The sequence below is a fragment of the Seriola lalandi genome, unplaced genomic scaffold (assembly GCF_002814215.2).
Source record: "Seriola lalandi dorsalis isolate HSWRI2012SDOR001 ecotype SW California unplaced genomic scaffold, Sedor1 jcf7180002054522, whole genome shotgun sequence".
Lineage (NCBI taxonomy): Eukaryota > Metazoa > Chordata > Actinopteri > Carangiformes > Carangidae > Seriola > Seriola lalandi.
Genome location: NW_019525075.1, coordinates 1,014,124 through 1,037,954, shown reverse-complemented (window position 1 = coordinate 1,037,954; position 23,831 = coordinate 1,014,124). Strand labels below are relative to the sequence as shown.

The 23,831-nt window shown below is 41.0% G+C and overlaps 1 protein-coding gene across 3 annotated transcripts in view; it reads left to right on the top strand.

Moving 5' to 3' along the window:
- The window catches only part of erc2 (ELKS/RAB6-interacting/CAST family member 2), a 37,760-nt gene that overhangs the window by 7,605 nt on the left and 6,324 nt on the right, over positions 1-23,831 (top strand). The window contains exons 3-13 of one of the 3 annotated variants that reach the window (XM_087176032.1): positions 7,581-8,015; positions 8,365-8,439; positions 11,017-11,172; positions 12,088-12,255; positions 12,884-13,051; positions 13,949-14,086; positions 14,991-15,131; positions 18,353-18,493; positions 20,097-20,132; positions 22,288-22,490; positions 23,450-23,457. In XM_087176032.1, the coding sequence (XP_087032158.1) occupies positions 7,581-8,015; positions 8,365-8,439; positions 11,017-11,172; positions 12,088-12,255; positions 12,884-13,051; positions 13,949-14,086; positions 14,991-15,131; positions 18,353-18,493; positions 20,097-20,132; positions 22,288-22,490; positions 23,450-23,457 (1,669 nt within the window). The remainder of the gene's footprint in view (positions 1-7,580; positions 8,016-8,364; positions 8,440-11,016; positions 11,173-12,087; positions 12,256-12,883; positions 13,052-13,948; positions 14,087-14,990; positions 15,132-18,352; positions 18,494-20,096; positions 20,133-22,287; positions 22,491-23,449; positions 23,458-23,831) is intronic. The other 2 variants (XM_087176030.1, XM_087176031.1) reach the window with 2 other exon arrangements.

Genomic DNA, 23,831 nt, shown 5'->3' with positions numbered 1-23,831 from the left:
GCGCAACGCTGGGAAGGATGTCGAGCTCTCTGCCTCACAATCGGATGGTTTTACCTGCTGGCGATCCCTAGAGGGGAGCCAGAGGTACTTTGATTCCTTTATATCTTTATGATTCATGAAAATGTGCAAGGACAATGTTGTGGAAAAGAATGTGCCTATTCAAGCTAAACCAGCACTGCCACTGACAGAACCCGAGCCATTCATCATTTCACTTATTTCTTATGTTCAGTGCGATTAAATACTCAGCATGAATCCTCTTGTACAATATATTTTTAGCTTGGCTTCATACACTGTAGGAGCTGAATGTGTCCGGCAGAATATGAAAGCTGTGGGCTTTTATGCCTTTGTGCTCGATACAAAGAAAAGACTCTTTTTTTTTTTTATCCTCAGCCTTGTCCATCAGTGTTCGCTCTGACTCTGCACTGAATGATATATATATATCCCTCTTGGTAGGGTTCATTAATGAAGTATGTCAGCTAATAAAAGGCAGATGTGCCTTGTTACTATAATTGGTCTTTTCTGTCTTGATTTCTGGGGCTGTGATGCGTTCTTACGTAAGTGTACACTTACGGTGGGATGGTTTGGTCACACCCATCGGGCTGACTGAGGAGCAAATTGCCTCATTAATAATGGAGTAATTTCAGGCCAGTCATTAACTCTGTCTTGTAGCACCCTTTACAATTGCATCAGGTACCTCAGGCCTCTATTAGCTTGAGCAAATGCCATGCATTATTTATCTTGTGAAAAATAAAATCCGGGAATATATGTATATATAGATATATTTTGACCACATCTTAGGAAAATAATAAAGCGATTCAGGCATTAGAGTCTGTTTTGTAAAGCACACACTCCACTGTGAGTGAAATACCAACCATTGCCTGCAGAGCTTCAATCAAGATAGTCGATGGTCATGACTAAAGGTAATGATTAGCCCAGGACTGTTTTGTGTGGTGCATTTTTAATGTACTCTGCAACTAGCTCAGGCTATTTTAAAGCAGAACCGTTTGACTTGAATTCAGCAGAATTTTTTGTCGTGCTGAAGCTGGACATGAGCTGCTAGAGGCAAGTGTGTGAGCTAGAGCGTACCATATCTGACTGAGTCATGACCACTGCTGTTCAGCCACCCAGTCAGCCTTCATCAACACAATCCCCAAAATGGAGGCTGAGCTTCTGATCTCACACTGCCTTGTCTGTGTCTCAGACATGACATGTTTTTTTTGTTTGTTACATGTCACTGCGCAGTCAAAGTGTGAACATGTGAACATGGTGGGACTGTTGTGTCTCACCAAAGCGCAGGGGGGTTGGGCATACAGTATTTGGATCACACATGTGAATAAGCATGCATGCTTGTGAGCACTAGTGTACCGTACAGTCTGTGGTGTGTACTATGTGTGGATGACATGTTTGCATTTTGGATTAGAGGTTTCTCCCCCTTAGTAGTAGTAGTAGTTATGCCAGCTGCTAATGTGTGTATAGAGGTTTAGTCATCACCACCTGGCTGTGTTGTCTGTTGGAGAGGTATTGTCACAATCATTTGTTTGCACATGTGCTTCATATACAGGCGTTTTGCTGTGTTCAGTCGGAGGCAAACAAGATGAGAAAAGGTATTGATGTTTAGAGCGATGTCATGATGACACGGTGAGCTCATGTGGACACAGGAAGTATCATGTGAGCTAGTCAAAGAGCACATGGATCCTTTCCGTGGCAACCGCCCACCTTATCTGAGCACGTAAGATGGCTGCTGCTCCATCCAGAGGACAGGAAGGTGATGAAATGAGGAGTCTCTGTGTCCTCATCTCATCTCAGCAAAATGAGATGAAATGCAGAGAAGCAGAGAGAGATTTACAGAGAGCAAGGCTGGTAAGATTAAGGTGGGAGTGGAGGGTGGAAGAACAAAGCAAAATGGATAAGACATGTTACAGTCCACTGGTGTCTTTTTCCTCCAGAGCTGCATAGTTTTAGATTAGATCAGAGCAGTGCCAACAGAGCAGACATGTCCATCTTAACAAGTAAAGTAAGAATCCAACGGTGAAGATGAATTCTTCATCGTTGGACAAGAAGGTGAATTCCTGTAATTTCCACTGCTTTTACTTTAGGAACTCTCTGGAAACATATGTGAACACAATACACTGAAACATCACATAGAAATAGAGATTACTTCATTTGACATAGTCTAATCTAAAATCATGATATTTTAAGGTGTAAGAGTGAGATTTTTTATGGACCAAACGCATATATCTTAGGATAATATGCAGGGATGAGGGAGTCATACATAGAGTGAAAGAAAAAGGAAAAGCGCTCTGAGAAGAAGATTGGGTTTATTACTGCAAACTTATTTGAGTTGTTTTGTATTGAACTCCACAAAAATACAGCAGTTTATGTAACAGCTTGTTAAGGATCATTGTCCATGTTGTTCCTCTTCTCCTCTTGGTATGGAGCGCTGAGGGACCCTCCACTGTCTCAGCTGTAGGAAGCAGCGACATGCTGACACATGCTCGAATAGGATCAAACATTACTTGGATCAAGGGGTGTTTACCCCGAACACTGTTTTGAATCAACACCTGCGTGGCAATGGTTTTGCGATTTCAATTTATTTGAATGGGTTATTGATTGGCACTGGTAGATAGACTGTTTGGTTTTGTGCAAAATCACTGTGAAATGATACAGCTTCACCTCATCATTACACAGCAGCTGTGGATCGCTGAGTATTTTACTCACTAAACTGAGATGGTGAACATGGTAAACATACCATCATCGTGTTAGCTTTGTCACTGAATCATAGATGGTGTATAAAGATATACATCTTTATATAAAGTCATTTTTGTGAACATGTTAGGAGGCTGATGCTCAGAGAATGCCATCTTAGTGCTATAAATGCTGAAATGAAAAGTGTGTGTGTGTGTGTGTGTGTGTGTGTGTGTGTGTGTGTGTGTGTGTGTGTGTGTGTGTGTGTGTGTGTGTGATATCACCATTCACTTTGACACTTTGATACTGAGTAAATGAAAGGGAGCCTAGCTCTTAACATCTGCCCAGGTCTTCAGATAATAAACAGAAAAATAAATGAAAGATATTAGAAAATGACCTACTACACACTTGGTGAATGGTGAGAAGTACTGTAAGGAAAATATAATTCAGTATTCAGTATAATATTACTTACTTTTTCCCTGCTTGCTGTCCTGACTCTCAGTTTTCTGCATTCACATCACTTTCCACCTTTCTCTTTTAGCTCAGTGGAGATGGATAAATGCCACGTTTGCTGGCATGGCTGTGGGTGTAATTGTATATTGTCTGCCATCACGACATACAACACAGAGATTAAGAATATAGTGAGCAATAGGCCTCTCTGACTCAGCGCTTTGGAGCTGTCCATCTGTCAGATACAAACACCCACTCTTTCTAACACACATACACATATACAATATACCACACATGTAGCTGCTTGTGCCTGTGCCACCTGATAAAAGAACTGAATGTCACCAGCTTTCAGTATCAATCTGTGGGCAGAGTAGCCTCAACAGTTTTCATGTCTCATTGCAAAATGCATTTTTAGCAGTGCTAGTGGAGTGGCAGTAGGTATGTCGGTCAGTTGGCTTTTCCAGCACGTTGGTCCAGACTGAAATATCTTAACAGCTATTGGATGAATTGCTATGAAATTTAGACCATTCGTTCACCGTCCCTTAAGGGGAAAAGTCAATCTCTTGACTCTCCCGCCACAATGAGGTGGACATTTTTGATTTTTAGTCAAATATCTTATTTGATCATTCTTTAATTTTCCTCTAGTGCCACCTTTAGGTCAAAAGATTAATTTCAGTTTTGGTTTATGACCAAATACCTGCAAAACTAATTCCCATCAGTATCAGCTGTACTATGTGTTTACTGCTAATGAGCAAATGTCAACATGTCAACACTCTAAACTAAGAGGGTGAACATGAAAGTTTGACTTCGTAACATGAACCAAAGGCTCACACAGCTGCTACCATGCCTGCAGACTCTTAATCTTGTGAAAAATCAAACCTGCAGTGTGCTGCTGGATTTGTAATTAACTTGCATGTAAGCAGACTGAGCTTTTGGCATTGTGAGGTTTTGAGGAGATGGGGAGGATGGCAGAATCCTGCTCCTTGTCTATTGTAGCTCTCAGAAGAATTTTGTGTTTCTGCACAAAAGGATTTTTGACAGCCAGTTACTCCTGGCTGCCCCAGGTGTCAGTAAGAGGGGGAAGCACTGTAGCTCAACATCTCTGCTTGACTCATGAAACCCCTGGAAGCTCATTTTCAGGATATGCAGCGGAAGAGAAGCCTTCCTGATAGGTTTGGTGACCACAGCTCCAGTATATGCTGAGTCATGACTGACTCACAGGAACTGGTACAATTTTGCTGTGGATGACGGGGGAGATACAGGAAGACTGGCCATATAGACACTTTAACCCACAGTGCAATTATGCAAATGGAATCACTGGAGTGCCTCCTGCAGTTTAGTTCCAAGACAGCAGGTTATTGATCAGGGCAAAGAGACAGAGCACTGATGAGAAAGAGAGAGGGAGCAGTGTCAGGAACAAGCAGGGGAGCAGCACTGATATTTTCAGGGAGTACTCTCGACATGCTCATAATTCATGGAGGAAACCAGCCATTTCTCATTTTGATTGGTTAAACTGACCACAGCAATATCGCATGTGTTAAATAATGGTTGAGAAGACATATTATAAAGTATTTTATATACACAGGAGCTGATAAATAATTATTTATGAAAGGATTATTCCACACATATGAGGAAAACCCTTGTGATGTCAATAAAATGTTCTAGTTTTAAGGTTTGGACAGTGTACAGATCCTGTCTGTCTGTATTTATAGAAATGCGAGTAAGTGATAGCATGTGCATGCTAATGAATGCAAATTAAGCTCATACAGTATGAATTTGAGATGTACTAAGTGGTTTCTGTTGATGGACCAAATGCCACTGACTCACATAAGGGAGTGTGACAAAAACTGTTGAAGATGTCAGCGGTCCTGCAGTCAGCTGAAAATTCATCAGGTCCTTCTGCTAACACAAACACTGCCCTCTCTTGGTTGGAAGATCACATGCTTCACATGACAGTATCACAGCTTGTGCACTGTGGAAGTGAGGCGCGGAGTGTTAGAGGGATGAAAAACAGATTTTGCTTTTTGCTTTTTTTTTACTTTTCTTTTAATTATTTTTCAGAATTAATACACTGCTTTTTTTTTTATCTCAGTGTGTTAATAGCGTCAATAGATCAGAGCTGCAACTGATGACTATTTACATTATGCTGCCAGTTATTTTATTGATTAACTGTTCGGTCTGTAAATGTCAGAAAATAGTGAAAAAAGGTCATCACAATTTTCCAAAGCCACACATCAGACCAACAGTCCAAAACCAAAAGATATTCAGTTTACTATCACATAAGACAAAGGAAAGCAACTAATAATCACATTTGAGAAGCTGGAACTAGATGATATTGACATTCCTGCTTGAAAAATTACTTAAATGATTATTCAGTTATAGTTGTCGGTTAATTTTCTGTTGAACTAGTAATCAGTTCATCGACTAATGTTTTCAGCTCAACAATAAATTAATTTTACAACACTACAACAACAACTAATACCTCACCTCATCATTATCTGATTAGCATTACACTACTAATTTTATTTTTAATTGTAATGATAATACGAGGTTAGTTATTACAAAACCACGGTGATCGATTGGAGCAATCTTACAGCCATGTCAAACCTTTTCCTCATCTCTCTCCAGAAAGGTCATCTTGATAAAGTCATATTTTGTCTGTAGCTATATCGACTTTTTTCCCAGCGGACATTTTGACTTGTCATAGAGGAAAAGCACCAGTGAAACAAAAGTCGTTAATAATGGCTCAGTTCCATCAAGTGTCTAAGTAAGGCATGCCAGTGAGCCAGCATGCAAAAACACCAAGACCCTGCAACAAGCTCACCTGAATGGAAAGCGATCATTATTAAAATGATTGATCCCGCCTGTGCTTTTCCTGCTATGAAAAGCCAGAATGTCTGCTGTGAAAAAGGTCTATTGTGAATGGGATGTACTGACTGAGGGCTGAGGATTGATAAACATGCAGCTGGACAGACACTGATGAGTGGCTCTCATTTGAAACCCTGGCTGGTTTGTGTTGATCATCCGTCTCTGTTGCATCATGCTCTGACGCTCTGTTTTTTACCATACATTTGTTTTTTCTGTTCATTCTGCCCATGCTCTGCAGCTGCTGGATGCCAGGAGAACCAAGGTTTGTCCCTATGTTTGCACCACATTTTTGTGTGCACAACATAGAGTCACCTTCAGTGTGGCGTGTATTTTCAGACACCTGGCAATCCCTTTGCACCATACAACCTCCTCTCCTATGAATCCCGTAACCTCCAAAAGGAAGTGAAATATTTGCAGCAGTTCAGTCCACCTCCTTGTCCCGTGAACCCTCATATGTTTCCCCATTAACACTGTAAAGCTATAGAAGGGGATTAACTTGTTTAATTTATGTCAATCCAAATGTGTCTGGTGTTCCATCTCCCTGTAGTACCACAAACCATATAACCCCAGACTGCCTGTAAAGTTGACTTCAGTGTAAGAAACTGTTTCCACTCCTTTATATCCAGGCTGGGCCATTTTCTTGGATTGATCTGTTTTTCTCTGGAGATATCTGCTGGAAGAAAGTTTCAACAGGCAAACTGAACCTGAATCAGTCTTTGAAAGAAATTGTCCCTTTGGACCTTTGGCCCTAAACTTTATTCCCCCTAAACCCAGATCCAACAGCCCTTCACACAAAAAAGATAAATAATGCATAATAGTGTGTGTTTTATTTTATTTTATTCTGGACACACACAAATTCCCAGACCTGCACAGCTTTACTCAGCATATGGTCGTTTCCTCTCTACAGTGTGTGAAGGCTGAAGGTCCAACTATATATATTTCATATTTTGAGCTGTCCACATCCACCAATGGTAACAGCTCATTATTATCTGATGCTTGAAGTACATTATTTGTATCCAGGCCTCTCAGATTGAGTGTCAGAGAGCAAAGACCTCTGCTGTGCTGCAGGAAAGCATCGGGGTGGTCTTCTGCTTTGATTAACTTTACAGCCCTCATTAATTCTGCTGATGTGTATAAAAACAGAGCAGCCTTTCACAGCACGCTAATAAATTAGTCTTTGACAGCTGTGATTTACTCTAAACCTTATTATGTTTTCTCTATGAGTAGTAAAATTCTTACTACAATTCCAATGGATTCATTGATTTGATTAAAAGAAAAAGCATTTTTTTCTCACATATTTACCCCAGATAAACCGTACTGTCATCTGACAGTATCAGTTGTTAACTGTCTATGTGCTTCTAAAGATATCCCAAGGTAAGTAACGTATTCCCCATGTTTGACCCACTGTAGCATTTTTCCACAGAACCGTGTGCAACAGCATTTCAGAAGTGTGTGTTAATGTGTGGTTACCCTCATGTGTGGTGTTATCAAGACAAACTTTGTGTGTTATTCCTAAAATCAATAATTGATGAGTCCGTGTGTGTGTACGTGTGTGTGTTTGTGTATGTGTCAATCAGCATCTCCAGATGACCATCCAGGCTCTGCAGGACGAGTTGCGCACACAGCGAGACCTGAACCACCTGCTGCAGCAGGAGAGCGGTAACCGCTCCGCTTCTGAGCACTTCACCACCATCGAGCTGACAGAGGAGAACTTCCGTCGGCTGCAGGCCGAACATGACAGGCAGGCCAAGGAGCTCTTCCTGCTAAGAAAGACGCTGGAGGAGATGGAACTGAGGATTGAGACCCAGAAACAGACACTGGGTGCCAGAGATGAGTCCATTAAGAAGCTGCTGGAGATGCTGCAGAGTAAAGGGCTGCCCCCGGGGCCGGGCAGGGCGTCTGAGGAGGAGGAGCAGGAGAGAGCCAGGCGCATTGCTGAGGCGGAGGCCCAGCTGGGACATCTGGAGGTCATTCTGGACCAAAAGGAGAAGGAGAACATCCATCTGCGAGAGGTATCCTATGACCAAGGTTATGTTGATTTAAATACATGAGATCCACTGTGTAAGAGCTAAAACTGACTGCTTTTTATTTTGTCATCACTAGAGGGCAGTACAGAGTGTCACAAAATCCATGTGCTCTACTCTGCTGCTTAAATTGTAGCATATGGATTATGTAATGTATGAACGGAAAACCGCAGAGCACATCCATTGTATTATATGTAAAGAAAGACTTTTTATGCATTTATTTGTGTTTTGTTTTTTTTTTTTTCTTCAGTTTTGAGTTGAATTGCCCTGCTTTCAGTAGAGCTGACAATAGATTCTGCTCTTCAGGTGCCGAATAATGTTGTCTCTTTTCTGAAAGGAACTGCACAGAAGAAATCAGCTGCATCAGGATCCAAGCAAAACCAAGGCTCTGCAGACCATCATAGAGATGAAAGTAAGAACCTGTCTCACCATATACAGCCTGACCACAACCAAATACTGCATGCACCATTACAAAAGACATCTTTAGATAATTTTCCTTCAAATAATTAATATGCAGTTTATTATCCAGCTGCAATCATTTTCATTTATTATGTTATACATATATGTGAAGGTAAGGTAATTCCTCTGTGACTGTAACAAACAAAATAATCATGGAGAGTTTATCTAAAATTAGATTACGTATTTATATGTGTTTGAGTCACTGACATTCACAGTCCCCATACCGTGTTAACTGCTAAAGGTCTATAGTGAGGCCTACACTGGTGTGTTCTACTGACTCTATTGTTGTCATTGTGATCCTCAGCAGCTGAGTCAATAGTCAGCACACTGTCCCATCTCTCTATCTCTCTTTCTCACACACAGACACGCAGACACACTGTGTGTCAGCTCACAAAGCAGTTGTGTAAACATAAACAAGAATCAATATAACTGTTTAACATTTGCACTGTCGTAGCCCGCCCAAGAGGTATAGCAGCCGAACTGCGACACATTGGTTTCATGACAAGTAGTGGCAAATTTAATCATAGTAATTTATTCTTTAACATTAGAGACAGTGTGTGCAAACATCACAGACTGTGGGTCTGACATTTCAACCACATTTTGTGCAGGTTCACCATGTGCAGAGCGTCATTTAAAATTTATTAAGACACAAAACATGTCAGGCTGAATTACAAGCACAAGATATGCAGAATTTTCTATTTGATGTAAGCTGATCATGCATGTCTTAAAATGGCATCTTGGCAAGACAAAGTGGAAGAATGTGTATGTAATGGTTTTATGTAACTTTGAAGCTTCAGAGGAAGTTTAAAGGAGATTTAAATATTGGGGCAAACATTCATATTCAATTAGTATATTATACTTATATAATAAGTATTTAAGAAGATGGACTTTTGGATTGCATTTCAGACCACTGTTATCAGTTGTGATTGCCTTTTAGCTTTCAGCTCAAGAACATTTCATTTCACGCACATTAATATTCCATTCTGTAATGATACTGTATGCAAATATTTATAATATGCTTATATTCTATTCCAAGGGTAATAATGTCTATTCAGATCAGCACTTGTTGTACAGCAGCTGGATCTGGCAGCAGAGAGAAATCAGGGCCATCCAGCTACTGAACCCACTGTAGACACCCCCAGCCTCACTGCAGAGGCCTGACATCACTTCCTCAAAATAAATCATGACATCATCGCTGAGCTGACACAGCCCCTCTCACTCAGCTGGATCGGTGCTGTGCAGGCCCCAGCCTCCCCCGGCGTGGTCATGTGTAGATTTGCATACAGAGCGAGGGAAGACCCGCCTCTTCCTCCACCTCCTCCTCCTCCTGTGCTGTGCTGTACAGGAAGACCCTGCATCTCTCCCCTCTACTCTCTCCCTCTGCTGTGTTGATGCTGATGGAGGCACGAATAATCCTCCCTCCCTCTCGCTCCCTACATCCCTCCCGCCCTCTCCTCCTCACTCACCAGAGACAGTGCACAGTATATAGCCTGCCTGCTGCTACCATGGAAACAGGTGTGGTTGTTTATGACAGTGAGAGGCTAGTATGCAAGGAGATAGAGAGAAAGAGAGACACACAGAGGCAGGAAAAGAGAAATAAAGATCAAGATTTACTGTCCAGGTCGACGTACCAGTGATTACATGTGGATGGAATAAAATCTCCCTCCTTTGAAGGTACGATATCTTGTGTCTATTGCAGCAATATTAGTTCACTGATGTTTGTCTCGTAACACGGACTCTGAGGTGAGAAGCAGCGGCAGGGCGAAGTGCATGTACATGTACAGTACTCATGCATTGATGTTAACCACTCAGATCCTTCTCGGATAGTCCATCATTCCTCATCATGATACTTTACCCATATTCCTCTGCAGTGGGCTACAACTGACCCTACTAACGGCCATAAGTTCATAAGTTCAGAGCCATTAGGAGGAAAGAAGGAGAGACACAAAAAGAGAGAAAGACAGGAAGGAACATGGTTGGTCTGTGCTTTGCTGGAGAAGGAGATGGACCATGGCTAATCTTAAAGACGTTGTATTATTTATTTAAAAAGCCGTGAAGCTAAAGCTGCACTCGCAGTCGCAGTCCAGAGACAGGATTCTGCATTGATCTGCAAGCAACTACGGCAAAAGCTACAGCTTGTTACTTTTCTTTCTTTCCCTCCTCTCGTTTCTCTCCGGTCCTGGCTGATCTCTCTGTGCTGGATGTGTGCTCAGTATTTCCCAATGGTGATTAATCCTCTGGGCTGCTGCAAGGAGCTGGGTAGAAAGCTTGTGATTTCACCGACAGATGCTGCAGTTGCTCTCAGATACACCAAAGAGCTTCTTCCAGTTTCTCTTTATCTCACTATATATCTCTCTTTCATACTCTCTCTGTATTTTACTCCCTCTAAATCTTTTTTTTTTTTTTTTTTTTTTTGCTTTTGGTCTTTCTGTTTGTCCTGGACTCTAGTTCAGGTTTACTTGCATCATGCAACTTGTGGACATGCCAGTCAAGGTTTTGAGGTGTGTCTCCTCTGCGTGTTTGTGTGCAGGACACCAAAATTGCCTCTCTGGAGCGCAACATCCGAGATCTGGAGGATGAGATCCAAATGCTGAAGGCAAACGGCTTACTGAACACAGAGGACAGAGAGGAGGAGATCAAACAGATGGAGGTCTACAAGAACCACTCAAAGTTTATGAAGACCAAGGTAGATACCATCTACACTTTGCATGCACTTGGAGAAGTACAGATCCTGTGAAAATATGGCTGAAAAACACAAAGGAGTGGTTCAGGGTACAGAAAGATCTGTGCAAGGAGGAGAATACTAAATGAAGCTGATGTGTGACTTAAATTAGCTGCTTTTGCGTTTAGTATCATCAGCAAAGTGTCCTGCTGGCAACAAATCTGAGATGCTTCTCTGCTGTTTTTTGAGAAGAGCTCAGTATCAAGAATACTAAAACAGGCGAGATCAGCAAGAACACGCTGTGGCTTGTAATAAAATACGTAACTTTCCTTACTTAATTACCTCTGAAAGCTTATTACTTTATTATTCTGCTGCCAACAGACAGTTGTGACATACATTATGTTCAAAGAGTGAAGTGCTCGCCTGCCCACAAAGTCAGAGTGATGGATTCGTTTTCATTAAAATCGACTTCACCTGCTTTCGTTTTCAGACCTGTCAGTGTTTCTATCAGCCCACGCACCATGACGACACGATAACTTGTGTTTTTGGTTGCTACGTTGTCAAGCCTTCAGCATACTGAAATCAGTGATTGTGTCAAGGGGTCTGTGTCCGCTGCTCTCTGGAGCTCATGTGTCTCTCCCAAGCTTTGACTCTGTGTTTACATACTGCTCCTCATATCAGCCGACCAGGCGCGGACCAGCCACAGTTTTGTTTTTCTATTTTTAGCCCTCTTTTCATCAATCATGAATAGAGATGATGTATAATATATGATGAATGCAGGGGAGTCAGTCCCAAATGCATTTTTAATGAGAGAGATGCGTGTCGATGTGTCGTGTTTTCTCTCGCTTTCTCTCTGTCACACACACGCGCCACAGTGGTAAAACAATACATTGCTAATGTAACGGGTTGGGCGTGCTGTCTGTGTCACGTGTCGTGCAGATTGACCAGTTGAAGCAGGAGCTGTCAAAGAAGGAGTCGGAGCTGTTGGCTCTGCAGACAAAACTAGAGACCCTCAACAACCAGAACTCAGACTGCAAACAGCATATTGAGGTGCTCAAAGAGTCTCTCACTGCCAAGGAGCAACGTGCTGCCATCCTGCAAACAGAGGTAATGAAAAACCCTTAACTCGTACACATACAGTAAATCAACCTAACTATCCACTGCCTCACCAACATTTTCATCCTCCCAGCCAAACTGAGCAAATAATAGGCTTGCCTTTGGCCTGGGGCTTATTACTGCAAATCATATCAGCACTTTATTTACTTTGGGGACTTCAAACTAACTGAACTGTAACTCAAGGCGCCACCAAAGGAACTGTAATGTGGAGCGTACTGTCACAGCACATCTAATAAACATCAAAAACATCAAAAAGCTGCACCAACAAATTAATAATTGTAGCAGCATTACAGTTACTGTAATGCACTCACTGAAGAACACCACACTAATGAATACTGACTCAGATACTGGCTGGTTTTTTCCTGCAACTTCATGGAGATTAAGTGAAGATGAATAAATACTTCAAAGCATCTCTAATGAACACTGTTGCAGATCTTTTAAAATGAGCCAATTTTGAAATAGCAATTATAGGTTTTGCAAATTTGTTGTGTTTAATAACTCTGTGAAGCATTTTTTCTCATTTACAGTCAAATCCACATTATGGGAACCTCTTTTTATTTTTAAGTAGGCTCAATGTATGGACTTCCTCTAGAGTGTTTTTGTCTGTGTCGTGCTTCAGGTTGATGCTCTACGTCTGCGTCTGGAGGAGAAAGAGTCCTTCCTGAACAAGAAAACCAAGCAGCTACAGGATCTGACGGAGGAGAAGGGTACGCTCGCCGGAGAAATCAGGGACATGAAGGACATGCTAGAGGTCAAAGAAAGGAAGATCAATGTCCTGCAGAAGAAGGTGAGAATCAGAGATGAAGAAAACCTCACCTCTGAGTTTTTGTTAGAATATTTATTGGTTAAACCAGACTCTGGTGAGTAGGTGGAGGTGTATGTACTGCAGGTGTACTCCAGATGTAGTCTGACATTCGAAATAACTGAGGAAGGGAGCGAGTTATTCTGTCAGATGCTCGTGTCCTGGGCTAAACCAGTCACTCAGTGAGAGTACAAAGCAGAGTGGTTACTCTCTCCATTAAGAGTGAGAGAGTCTCTGTGGCTCTCAGGGGGGAAGTGTCCACAGAAAAACAAGCAAGAAGATATTTCTGCCTCACTGCCTCTAGTGTGTGTGTGTATGTGCTATAAATACTCACAGAGTGTTACTCCCTCTCTCACCCTGACTTGCTCACCCATTCCCTTTGCTTTTTTCTTCCCTTCTTGTTCTATCGCACCTCGTCTCCCTCATCCGTCCACTTTTATCTCCCTCTTTTTGACCTCTCTTGAGTTCAAAAATTTTGCTTTGTACCTACTTGGTTTTGTTTATGTCAGTCATATAATGTAGTAAATTAGATATTTCAATGTCTTGAAATAGTTTTTACAGTAGTTGTAATATACAATGACAATTTGCTACATTTATATTATATAGTACTTCTCAAAATTCTTCTTAAAAGTCTGTCAGTTTTTGATGCATTTCTTCCTGAAATTAAAAATGCTTCTGTTTAAAGCACCAGCACATTTCAATTTATGAACATGACGTTGTCTGTAGAGGGTGTTAATCTTCAAAGGCTTTTACAATCTCCAGCTGTTACACAAATTTTAAATACTGCTCTGTTTTTGAGATCATGCTAGTTAACGCTGTTTCTCTGCTTTCTTTCCTCCCTGTGGCACCACCGTCCTGCTGGTCTCCTCCTCCCTGGGTCAGATTGAGAATCTGCAGGAGCAGCTGCGTGACAAAGACAAGCAGCTGGGGAACCTGAAGGACAGGGTCAAGTCTCTGCAGACAGATTCCAGTAACACAGACACTGCCCTGGCCACCCTGGAGGAGGCGCTGTCAGAGAAGGTACAGGACTTCAGCAAACTGAAGATTCAAAGATGCAACTCAGCTGTGGTTGTGACTTGATCAGCTGCTGCAAAACTAAATCATTTTTCCCCACTTCCTTGCAGGTTTCGGTCCCTCTGAATGAAGTTTGAGGTTTGATGTCAGGGCCTGTAGTGAAAGTTTGACATTTTTGAATCACTTTTACTCCGTCCCGCAGACTAAGAAATCAAATTTCTTACATCTTAAATCCAATAGAGCTCAAGAGGTCCTGCGCACGGTCGCCTACGTGCAGCCTGGAGAAGCATAATTCCAGCAATAACTAGTTAAGAGTAAAAGAAATCTTTGATCAGGATAAATAAACACTGAAGCTTAGCTAAAGTAAAATGTAGAATTCAGGATTGGGATTTTTTACCTACTATTTGCATGTGATGTGATTTATTCCCTGCTCCAGTTTGGTTTTCATTTGGTTTCCATGACAGCATAACACCAATGTAAAATCCCTAAATGGTCTCCCTAGATTTTGCATTTTTGTTGAATCTAAACTGATTTATTTTCATTTTCATTTTCGTCATTTTCATAGACTATTATCATATCCTACATATCAGGTTGTTGTTAATACCATATGTTAATGTCTTCTGGAGATATCGAGGATTTCACAAAATTAAATTGATTTAAAAACAAAAAAGTAAAATCAAATGCAGATGCAGGTAAATCCCTGTCTCTGATTGGCTACTACAAAGTTATAAAGTGCTTAACAGATAGAAAATGGAGAAATAAAAACAGCAATTAAAAACAAGAAAAACAAACACAACGTTAAACAGACGTAAGTTACACAAAAATACTTCTAACTCTGTTTCTGTGTGTGTGTGTGTGTGTGTGTGTGTGTGTGTGTGTGTGTGTGTGTGTGTCTGTCTGTGTCTGTTAGGAGAGGATTATAGAGCGTTTAAAGGACCAAAGGGAGAGAGAAGACAGAGAACGTCTGGAAGAAGTAGAGTCCTATAAGAAGGAGAACAAGGACCTGAAGGAGAAGGTCAACAGCCTGCAGATAGAATTAACAGAGAAAGAGGTCAGTGGGTGGAGTGAAAAGATTTCCTTTTTTGTTTGGGTAGAGGGTTGTGTTCACAAATAGAGCAGGTCTAGATCGGACTCTTTATGATATTTATTTCAGAGACCAAACAATTCCCAGCATGCTCAAGCACTTGGCGACAGTGGCAGCGAAAAACTTCCTTATAAGAGGCAGAAACCTCAAGCAGAATCAGGCTCATGGTGGGTGGCTATCTGCCTTGACCGATTGGGTTGAGAGAGAGAGATAGTGAGACAAAGAAAGGGAGAAGAAAGAGAGAGGGGTACACAGCCTGGGCGCTCGTGCCTGAGGAAATAAGCAAACAGGTAGAATGATGCAGTGGTTGTCAGAAAGTTTACAGTATTCTCGTCATGGACATGGACAACATGGACTGAACTGTATATACTGGGTTTACTTCATTAATTGATACTGAGGCCGACCCACTGGTGGTGGAGAGGTAACAGGTACAAAGCCTGAAGTTGTGAAAAAATAAGGAGCTAACTGAAAGTTAAGGCGTTAAACTGAGATTTAAGTTTGGATTTGAAGGCTTCAACCGAGTTGGCCCGATAGGAAAATGCTCTGCTGCCAACAGGCGTCTTTTTAACTCTGGGGACCAACAGGAGCTCTAAATTCTGGGAATGGAGAGCACCAGATAGAGTATAAGGTTTAAGGAGATCAGACAGGTATAAAGGAGCAAGGAGTACGTCATTCATTCACCTTAAAGTCTGATCTGACATGGATAGGGAGCCAATGAAGGGAAGCTAAAATTTGTGTAATATGGTCAAAATTTCTGGATTTAGTTAAAATTCTAGCTGCAGCATTCTGAAGCAATTGAAGACTTTTAATACTAGCATGTGGCAGGCCAGAAAACAATATGTTACAATAATCAAGTCTTAATGAAACAGCTTCTGTCACGGACAGAATAGAGCAAATTTTAGCTATGTAGGTGAAAAAAGGCAGTCTTGGTGATGTCTTTAATGTGCTGATTGAAGGAGAGATTCTTGACTGAAGAGTTACTCTTACTTGAACAAACTGGTTGAGCTAGGCCAATGACTGGCATCTCAGTTTTATCTGAATTTAGGAGCAGAAAATTTTGAGACATCCATCTTTTCACAGCAGACAAACATATCTGTAACTTTGCAATTTGAGAAGAGTCGTTATCCCTCATAGGCACATACAGCTGAGTATCATCAGCATACTGGTGGAAATTAATTCCATGACAGTGAATAATTTGGCCCAGAGGTGAAATATAAAGAGAGAAAAGCAAAGGGCCAAGAACAGAGCCCTGAGGTACTCCATATTTTACATCAGAAAATGTTACTATAGTATTGTTATAGGTGACACGCAGCCTTGGAATCTGGTGGAATCAGAATACATAGAAATTTGAAGATCATCTACTTTAGTGAGTGCTGTTTCAGTGGAGTGACGGGCCCTGAAGGCAGACTGAAAAGGTTCGAAAACATTATTGTTGGACAAGTGAGCTGAAAGCTGCTAAGACAGTACTTTTGAAAAGAAGGGAAGGTTTGACATTGGCCAATAGTTGAAGATCCTGCAGGTGTCGTTTAACCACAGCAGTTTTAAAACTAATGGGGACAGTGGGGATCACTTAACAATGTTCAGCACTAAATGTCCTAAAACCATCCAGAGATCTTTGGAGAGTTTCGCTGGCAGAGGGTCAAGAAGGCAGGTGGTGTGTTGAGAAGCAACCACCAATTTAGACAATGATTCAAGAAATATAATCTCAAATTTCTTTGAAGCAGAAACTATCTGGGACTCTTTAGAGGATGCTGGAGAAGAAGAGGTGATTTTATATCTAATCTAATTTATTGCAGAAAAATTGTAAAAAATCATGAGCTTTGAAGGGTGAGCAACTAAGAGATGGCTGCTTTTGAGTAAATTTGGCTACAGTGTCAAAAAGAAATCTAGGATTGTGTTTATTGTTAATAATTAACTTAAAGAAATAGGCTGCTCTTGCAGTGGAGAGAGAATGTTTGTATTTCTATACACATTTGTGTCAGTGGAGGTGGGGAGCTTCAGATTTTGATTTGCACCATTTTCACTCCAATCTCCTTCACGCTCGACTCAAGCACGTTTCCTCAGTAAACCAAGGTGTAGACCTCTTTGACTGTCTAATTTAAGTGGTGAGAGGAGCAACCGAGTCCAAGAGACTAGATAGAACTGCATTTGGTCACTGGTACAATTTTCAAGTTGCTACATTAAAAGGAGTCAGGGCCACTGGTAATTGCTCATCAGGAGCAGCTAAAGTTGCTGGACCAATGTGTTTTGTGGTAAATACATTTGAACTGATTCAAATGTGATAAGAAAGTGATAAGAAAGAGACCACAGAAGTGATGGGACAGACAGTCAGATTATATACCTCTATATTACCGGTGCAGTGAGTAGATTGACCCACAAACTGGAAGAAACTAAAAGTATAAATAATTGCTAGACAGGCTGATTTAGAGGATACAGGCCTTATTCAGGTCACCAATAATGACAATGTCGACAGTTTATGTAACAAGACTTGAGATAAATTCTTGTTCTAAAAATTTTGAATTAGGGGCAGGATGTCTGTACCACAAGAGGGAACAGTTGTAGTCTTTCATCACAGAGAGGGTGATTCATAACTGGTGGAGATGGTTTCAATACAAGAGCCTCAAAAGAGCCTCAAAAGGTCAATTCAAGATTAGAGGTTAGTGAAATTGGCATTATAGATTAATGCCAAACTTCCACCTTGGTTAGTAGCTTGAGCAGCATGTGCATTAGCATAATCAGGTGGGGAAGCTACATTAAGAGGTAAGATAATATTTGGTTTAAGCCATTTGATATCCAGTAATGCTGAAAAATCAAGTTGTTTATCAATAATGCTTTAGTAGACAGCAATCTGATGTTCAGAAAACCAGATTTGAGGGTCTTGTTGAGGCTGTAGTTGTCAGTAGTAGGCCGATACAAAGCAAAGCTCCTGGCAGATGAAGCGTTAAGAGGGATAAGACATCTTGTACTTGGGAAATCACGGTGCAATGGATCAGTGCTGTACTATGAAATCTGCACTGCAGCTCTTTGTACATACTGTACAGCCTGTATCGTACTTTTGTCTTTCAGTATGCCTCTATATGACATTTAAGCTGCCACCTCTGGCACTGTGGTCTTGTAACACCTGCTGACACTGCTGGCTGCCTGGTTTGAACCTGTGCTGCTTGTCTGTGCTGTTTGTCCATCTGCAGTCCAGTCTCATCGATCTGAAGGAACATGCTTCATCGCTTGCATCTTCTGGCCTCAAGAAGGATTCAAAGCTCAAATCACTGGAGATTGCCATTGAGCAGAAAAAAGAGGAGTGTAGTAAGTTGGAGACGCAGTTACAGAAGGTAGGTGTGTGCATTACAGTCCTGAAACACTCATATAGTCATCTGATCTAAATTTGTTGACTATCTAGTATTGAGATTATAAGTATATGTAAGTGCCTGCTGTACAGTTACTATTTGTACAGATAGAAAGCAGTTTTAGCATATATGATTAACAGGATTACATATAACAATCAGCTAAAGTAATGTTTTAAAAGTGTGATCTACACTTTATTGTACACACCACTTAAGAAGTGGTGAGTCGGTTTTTCCTTTTCACAGTTATCGATTCTTTTTGTTGTCGTGGACTCAAGGCCTGTTCTTTCCATTAAGTGTTTCATTGCATTTTATTTGGAAAAAATCCAAACTCACTAATCACTATTATCACTAATAATATCACTCACTATTTCAGGGTGAAAAAACAAGCAAACAAAACAAAAGAAACTATGTTCATTCAAAGCTAAAATGATGTCACAATAGCCTCTCACAAAAACAGATTGAATTTACTCACTGTAAGGTTTATGTAGTAGCTGTTTCTGGGGCTTTTGACTATATCACACATTCTGCATCTAAAATCTACCTCTAAACATGTGTGATGAGAGCTGCAACCCCATCTGCTGAGGAAATTTCCAGAGCAGCTACTGCATTGTTTCCAGGGTCAAGGATTAAATTTCAGTTCCACATTTACAGCTATTTTATTGTTGTAATGAAAAGGACATACATATGAGGAATTTCCACATATCAGTTCAAGAGGTCAAAGTTAAAAACTTAACAACACTGTAATTTTTTCAAATAAACTGTTAATTTTCTATACGTAATGCTTCAGCTGTGGCTGAACTGTGGAGAGCTCCTCTGTCCTGTATGAAGACTGTACAGTTGTTCCTCTCTGTTAATTGCTCTGAATTGTAGATAAAAAATCCAGAGCATGTCCACTGTGAAGTAAAGACGTAGCTCACGTAGAGTCCAGGGACCACTTGAATGGAAACTATTAATCAGTTCTAGACTTGAATGAATGAACTATTTCTTTTATTCTAATGACTTTGGTTTCATATTGGTTATGTGAGGTTTTTCTTGCTCAGAAATGCCTGCAACTCAGATCTTGTATTGTGTGTTATTTTCCCATAGGAATACACTGAGGAATTTGACTAATAAGAAAGTCCTCGATAGAACAAACTCTGTGATATTCAGCAGACATACAGAAAATAATATCAAAGTGAACACTGTGAAAAATTAAAAAAGTTCTGTTAATACCACTCTAATCTGGACTGAACCAGGGACCTGCCTAATATAAAACACAGTTAGTTAGGATAATTCTTTCTTCCCTGAAACAGGCCGCACTGCTTTGTTAGGCTGCTGCAGGGAGCAGATAGTCCATTAACTACCCCCCTCCTACTCCATAATCCACAGACTATCCCTGTGTCTGTTCCTCTGCATTTGTCCGTTTGTGTTGCCCTTAACCTGTAACAACATGTGCTGTTACTGATGTTACTGACCTGTCAAACATGTATTGTAACATGTCTGATCCTGCTGTTCTCTCCTTTGGCTCAAACAAAGTCCTAACACTTACTCTCCCGGCCCCCCCTTCCTCCTTCCACTCCTTCCCCCAACCCCTCCGTTTGCAATATAGCAAGCTGAGCAGCTATTCAGTCACATGAACAATCCTGTAAGTCCCTCTCTTCAGCTCTCTGAGGCACATATTGAAAGCATGAGGACACTGATAACTTCTCTGAAATATGCTAGATGGTGATCATGCCAGACCCCAGCACAGGCTCTGCTTTCACCCACTGCCCCGTCCAGATGCATGTTGACCATTGCACTGTACTGATATAATGAGCTTTATATTGCACTCAGAGTCCTGTGCAACGTACTCATTCTGCAGCTGTTTGTGTTTGTGACACGTGGTGAAACTGGTGCTACATATACAATATTTAAAGTTCACTTTATTTGGTTAGTTGGAATTTCAAATATGCCGAATATGCAACACAGTATATCTATTTATATGCAACTTTTTAAATTGTGGCTCTGTAGTTGGTTTATTCGTGATTAGTTTGTTTAACAATAGTGGGATTTTTCTTTTTCTTCCACATCAGAGAAAAGAAGGCTCTATGCACGCTGAGGTCCAATGCAACAATGTAAAGATGCAGCTAAGCTTTCACTGGACCTAGATCATCAGGGCAAATGAGTGACATTAGGAAATCCCAGAGCTTATATTGACACAAAGAACAGCACACCTGGGCTTTTTAATGGAAATGCAACTTACAATTCTAGTTGTGAAAGGACGTGGCCTCGAGTTAACTTCCAGTTTTCGCATATGTTTTGACACCTACACCTTTGCAAAGAAAAGCAAAATTGGCCTTGTGGATGTTGAATTCAATGATAGAAAAATGATTTCGATTTTAGAGTCTTTTACAGAGTCAAATTCTGTTTTATTTTAGGATACCTCTACATGTCCAAGTCTAGCGTTAAAGGAGCTATTCTTAAGTTTTGCTATTGCTACATAGCCAACAATAGCATTAACAGCTATTATTTTAAAGCTGATACTCACATTTGATATTTTCTCACTGGCACTACTGAAACATATTTTTGTGGAGCTTAGTAAAATTGCAGGTGCAAACAGGTTGAGCTTTAATCATCCTGAAGTAATTGATTATTTGTGATACTTAAATGAACAAATTTGAATAAATCACAAAAACAGCAGATAAACAAAATATTGAAAGTCATCAGGTAAACAAAAGCCATCATAAAGTGGAGTTTGTACAACCTTCTACTGGCAGTATGGAGACTAATTTGGATGGGCAATAAAGTTCTCTTGAAAGTATTTTTAATATACTTATTGAATAGCAATTTATTTGCAATGATTAGTGGTTCTAAAGTGGATTTATGTACATTTTAAAATCAAATCAGTGAGAATAATCTCCATCGAGGCAAATCCTAAATTAGCTCCTCATGCTTAAAATATGAAACTTACTATTAGCAGATTGACTTGGTCTCTGTTGCGTCTATTTCTCCATCCTTTTGACTGACAATTGCAAAGACTGTGCAGCTTCGTTGGGTTTGCATGATCTGGTCGACCTTGTTGCATGTCGTCACTGTCAGTGTTGCCACGCTTCTCTCTCGTCTCAGTGTGGTGGTGCGGTTAGCTGAGGTATCAGCCGTGGTTGGAGAACATGGCAGTGTTTTGGTGGATGGCTCTGTATAACTCTTGCACTTTTGCGACCTGTGTTGACATGTGTGGCTGCATATTGTCTCAAGGGTGATGTGTACCAGTGTAATGTAATTCATGGAGAGTTACAAACTGTTGCAATGATGGTGAGATTAGTCAATATTGAGTATACAGTAGTGCTGATTAGTTTGTGACAGATAACTAATGAGACAGACTCATGATTTAGCATTTTACTGCCACTGATTTGTTACTATTTTTTTGCTAAAAAAAATGCAGTCCTGTACACACATACACAGTCCTGTACTTTGCAGACTCACCAAGTCTGCAAAGTGACTGGGAGTCTCAAAGGGCTCTTAAATGGAGCTAAATAATAGCTCTGTTAAAGCTAATGAACCAGCACAAGTAATGATGCCTTCGTCCACAACATTTTACTCTGTTTTACTCATTCAGAAGGAGAGGGAGAGAGCAAGGAGAGTAGTTAATATAAGACACTGATGGACTGCAGTGTGCTGTATGTATCTCTCTTCCATGGGCAGTAAAACATTCTGTGCTGCACTGCATGGTTGTGTCGGCATCATAATATCAACCGATTGTGTCTTTGCGTGTGTGCATGTGTGCATGTCTGTATGCGTCTTCCCCTGGTGTGTGGATGCAGAAAGCCCACGAGGTGGAGCAGCAGTCGGGCTCCAGAGGGAACCCAGACTACGTGGACAGAGTGAAGCTGCTGGAGAAGGAGGTGAGCTACTACAAGGACGAGGCCAGCAAGGCTCAGACGGAGGTGGAGAGACTCCTGGACATCCTGCGAGAGGTGGAGACTGAAAAGAATGACAAGGACAAGAAGATTGCCGAGTTGGAAAGGTAACTAACTCTGACTTTCTAGAGAAATTAGCATTACAAGACATTATTTTTAGTTCAGCCTGTACTGATGTAATTACTTCTTATATCCCATTTATTGTGTTAATAGTGATATAGAGACATAGAAATAATTGGAAACTATTCGCTGGCATCTTATATGAGTGGATTCAAACTGAATAGGAAGAAGAGTGAGATGTCATAAAAAACTGTTAAGGGTTGCTTCACCAAAATGACCAAAATCCATATTTTCTCACTTACCTGTACTGTTGTCATGCAGATAGTTTTGGTTTTATCTGCTAGGGTTTTAAGATATTAGTGTGAGAAAAATTCAACTCAAGAGACAAAATATTCAGAATATTATTCTAAACAATGTGTCAGGTATATTCACTTTCTTCCTCTGGAGTTTCAGCTGTCGGAGTTCAAATGTCACTTGGTTTGCTTTGTGAATTGTAAAGTGCCCTGTACTGTGTGCTCCATATTTTAAGTGCAGTTGCGTGTGCTTTTGTATCTGTGTACATGTCATTTCTGTGTTTGTATGTACAAGTGTGACGTCATAATGGTCTGTCCGCACACTGCACTGTACTGGGCCCAGTCATGGTCGTGTATAATTCACTCAGAAATGCCTTGAGATACATCAGGCAGACTGCTTGCGGTTATGACACTATGTTAGATATGAGCACAAAGTGCCCTTCAGTCATCCCCTTAGTGGAAGAGATTTCATTTAATGGACAACATAAATAAAGCTGGTGGCCCCATCAGCTCTTGGCTCACCTCTCAGTGTGGTACGTGGTCCAGAGTGTCCACACTGGAAGCAGCTTTTGTCTTTGGTTCGGCTGATGTCTTTCTGGAGGAGAGCGTCATTTTTGTCATTCGCCTGGAATGGATTGCAAACTGATGAGACAGACATAGAGATCGGTTGGACTGCATGGGAACCGCACATGAGCACTGTCTGCTAATGACAGCCCCCCCCCCCCCCCCCCCCCTCCCCTGCCACTTATAGAGTCCAAGTCCCACCACCTACTGTTAAAACCAGTTATATTTTTTCTTCCAAGCCAGTGATGAGGGCCACTTCGTTTCAGTGTCATGCTAATTTGTTAGAGGTGTTTGATTAATTGAGTGTTCTTGTTCTTTTTTTACCATCTTTACCTACTTTTTTCTGTCCTGTTCCCCTTTTCTATTTTCCGTTTCATGCCCACCTGTCCCTTTTTTTTTATCCTCTGCCATTGATCACTTTCAACCTTGGTCTTGGACCTCCTTTTATTCCTTTTCCTTCCTCAAATCCAATGTTTTCAATCTCTTCTCCATCTTCCCTGCAACTCTTTCTCTGTTGTGCCCCCCCCACCC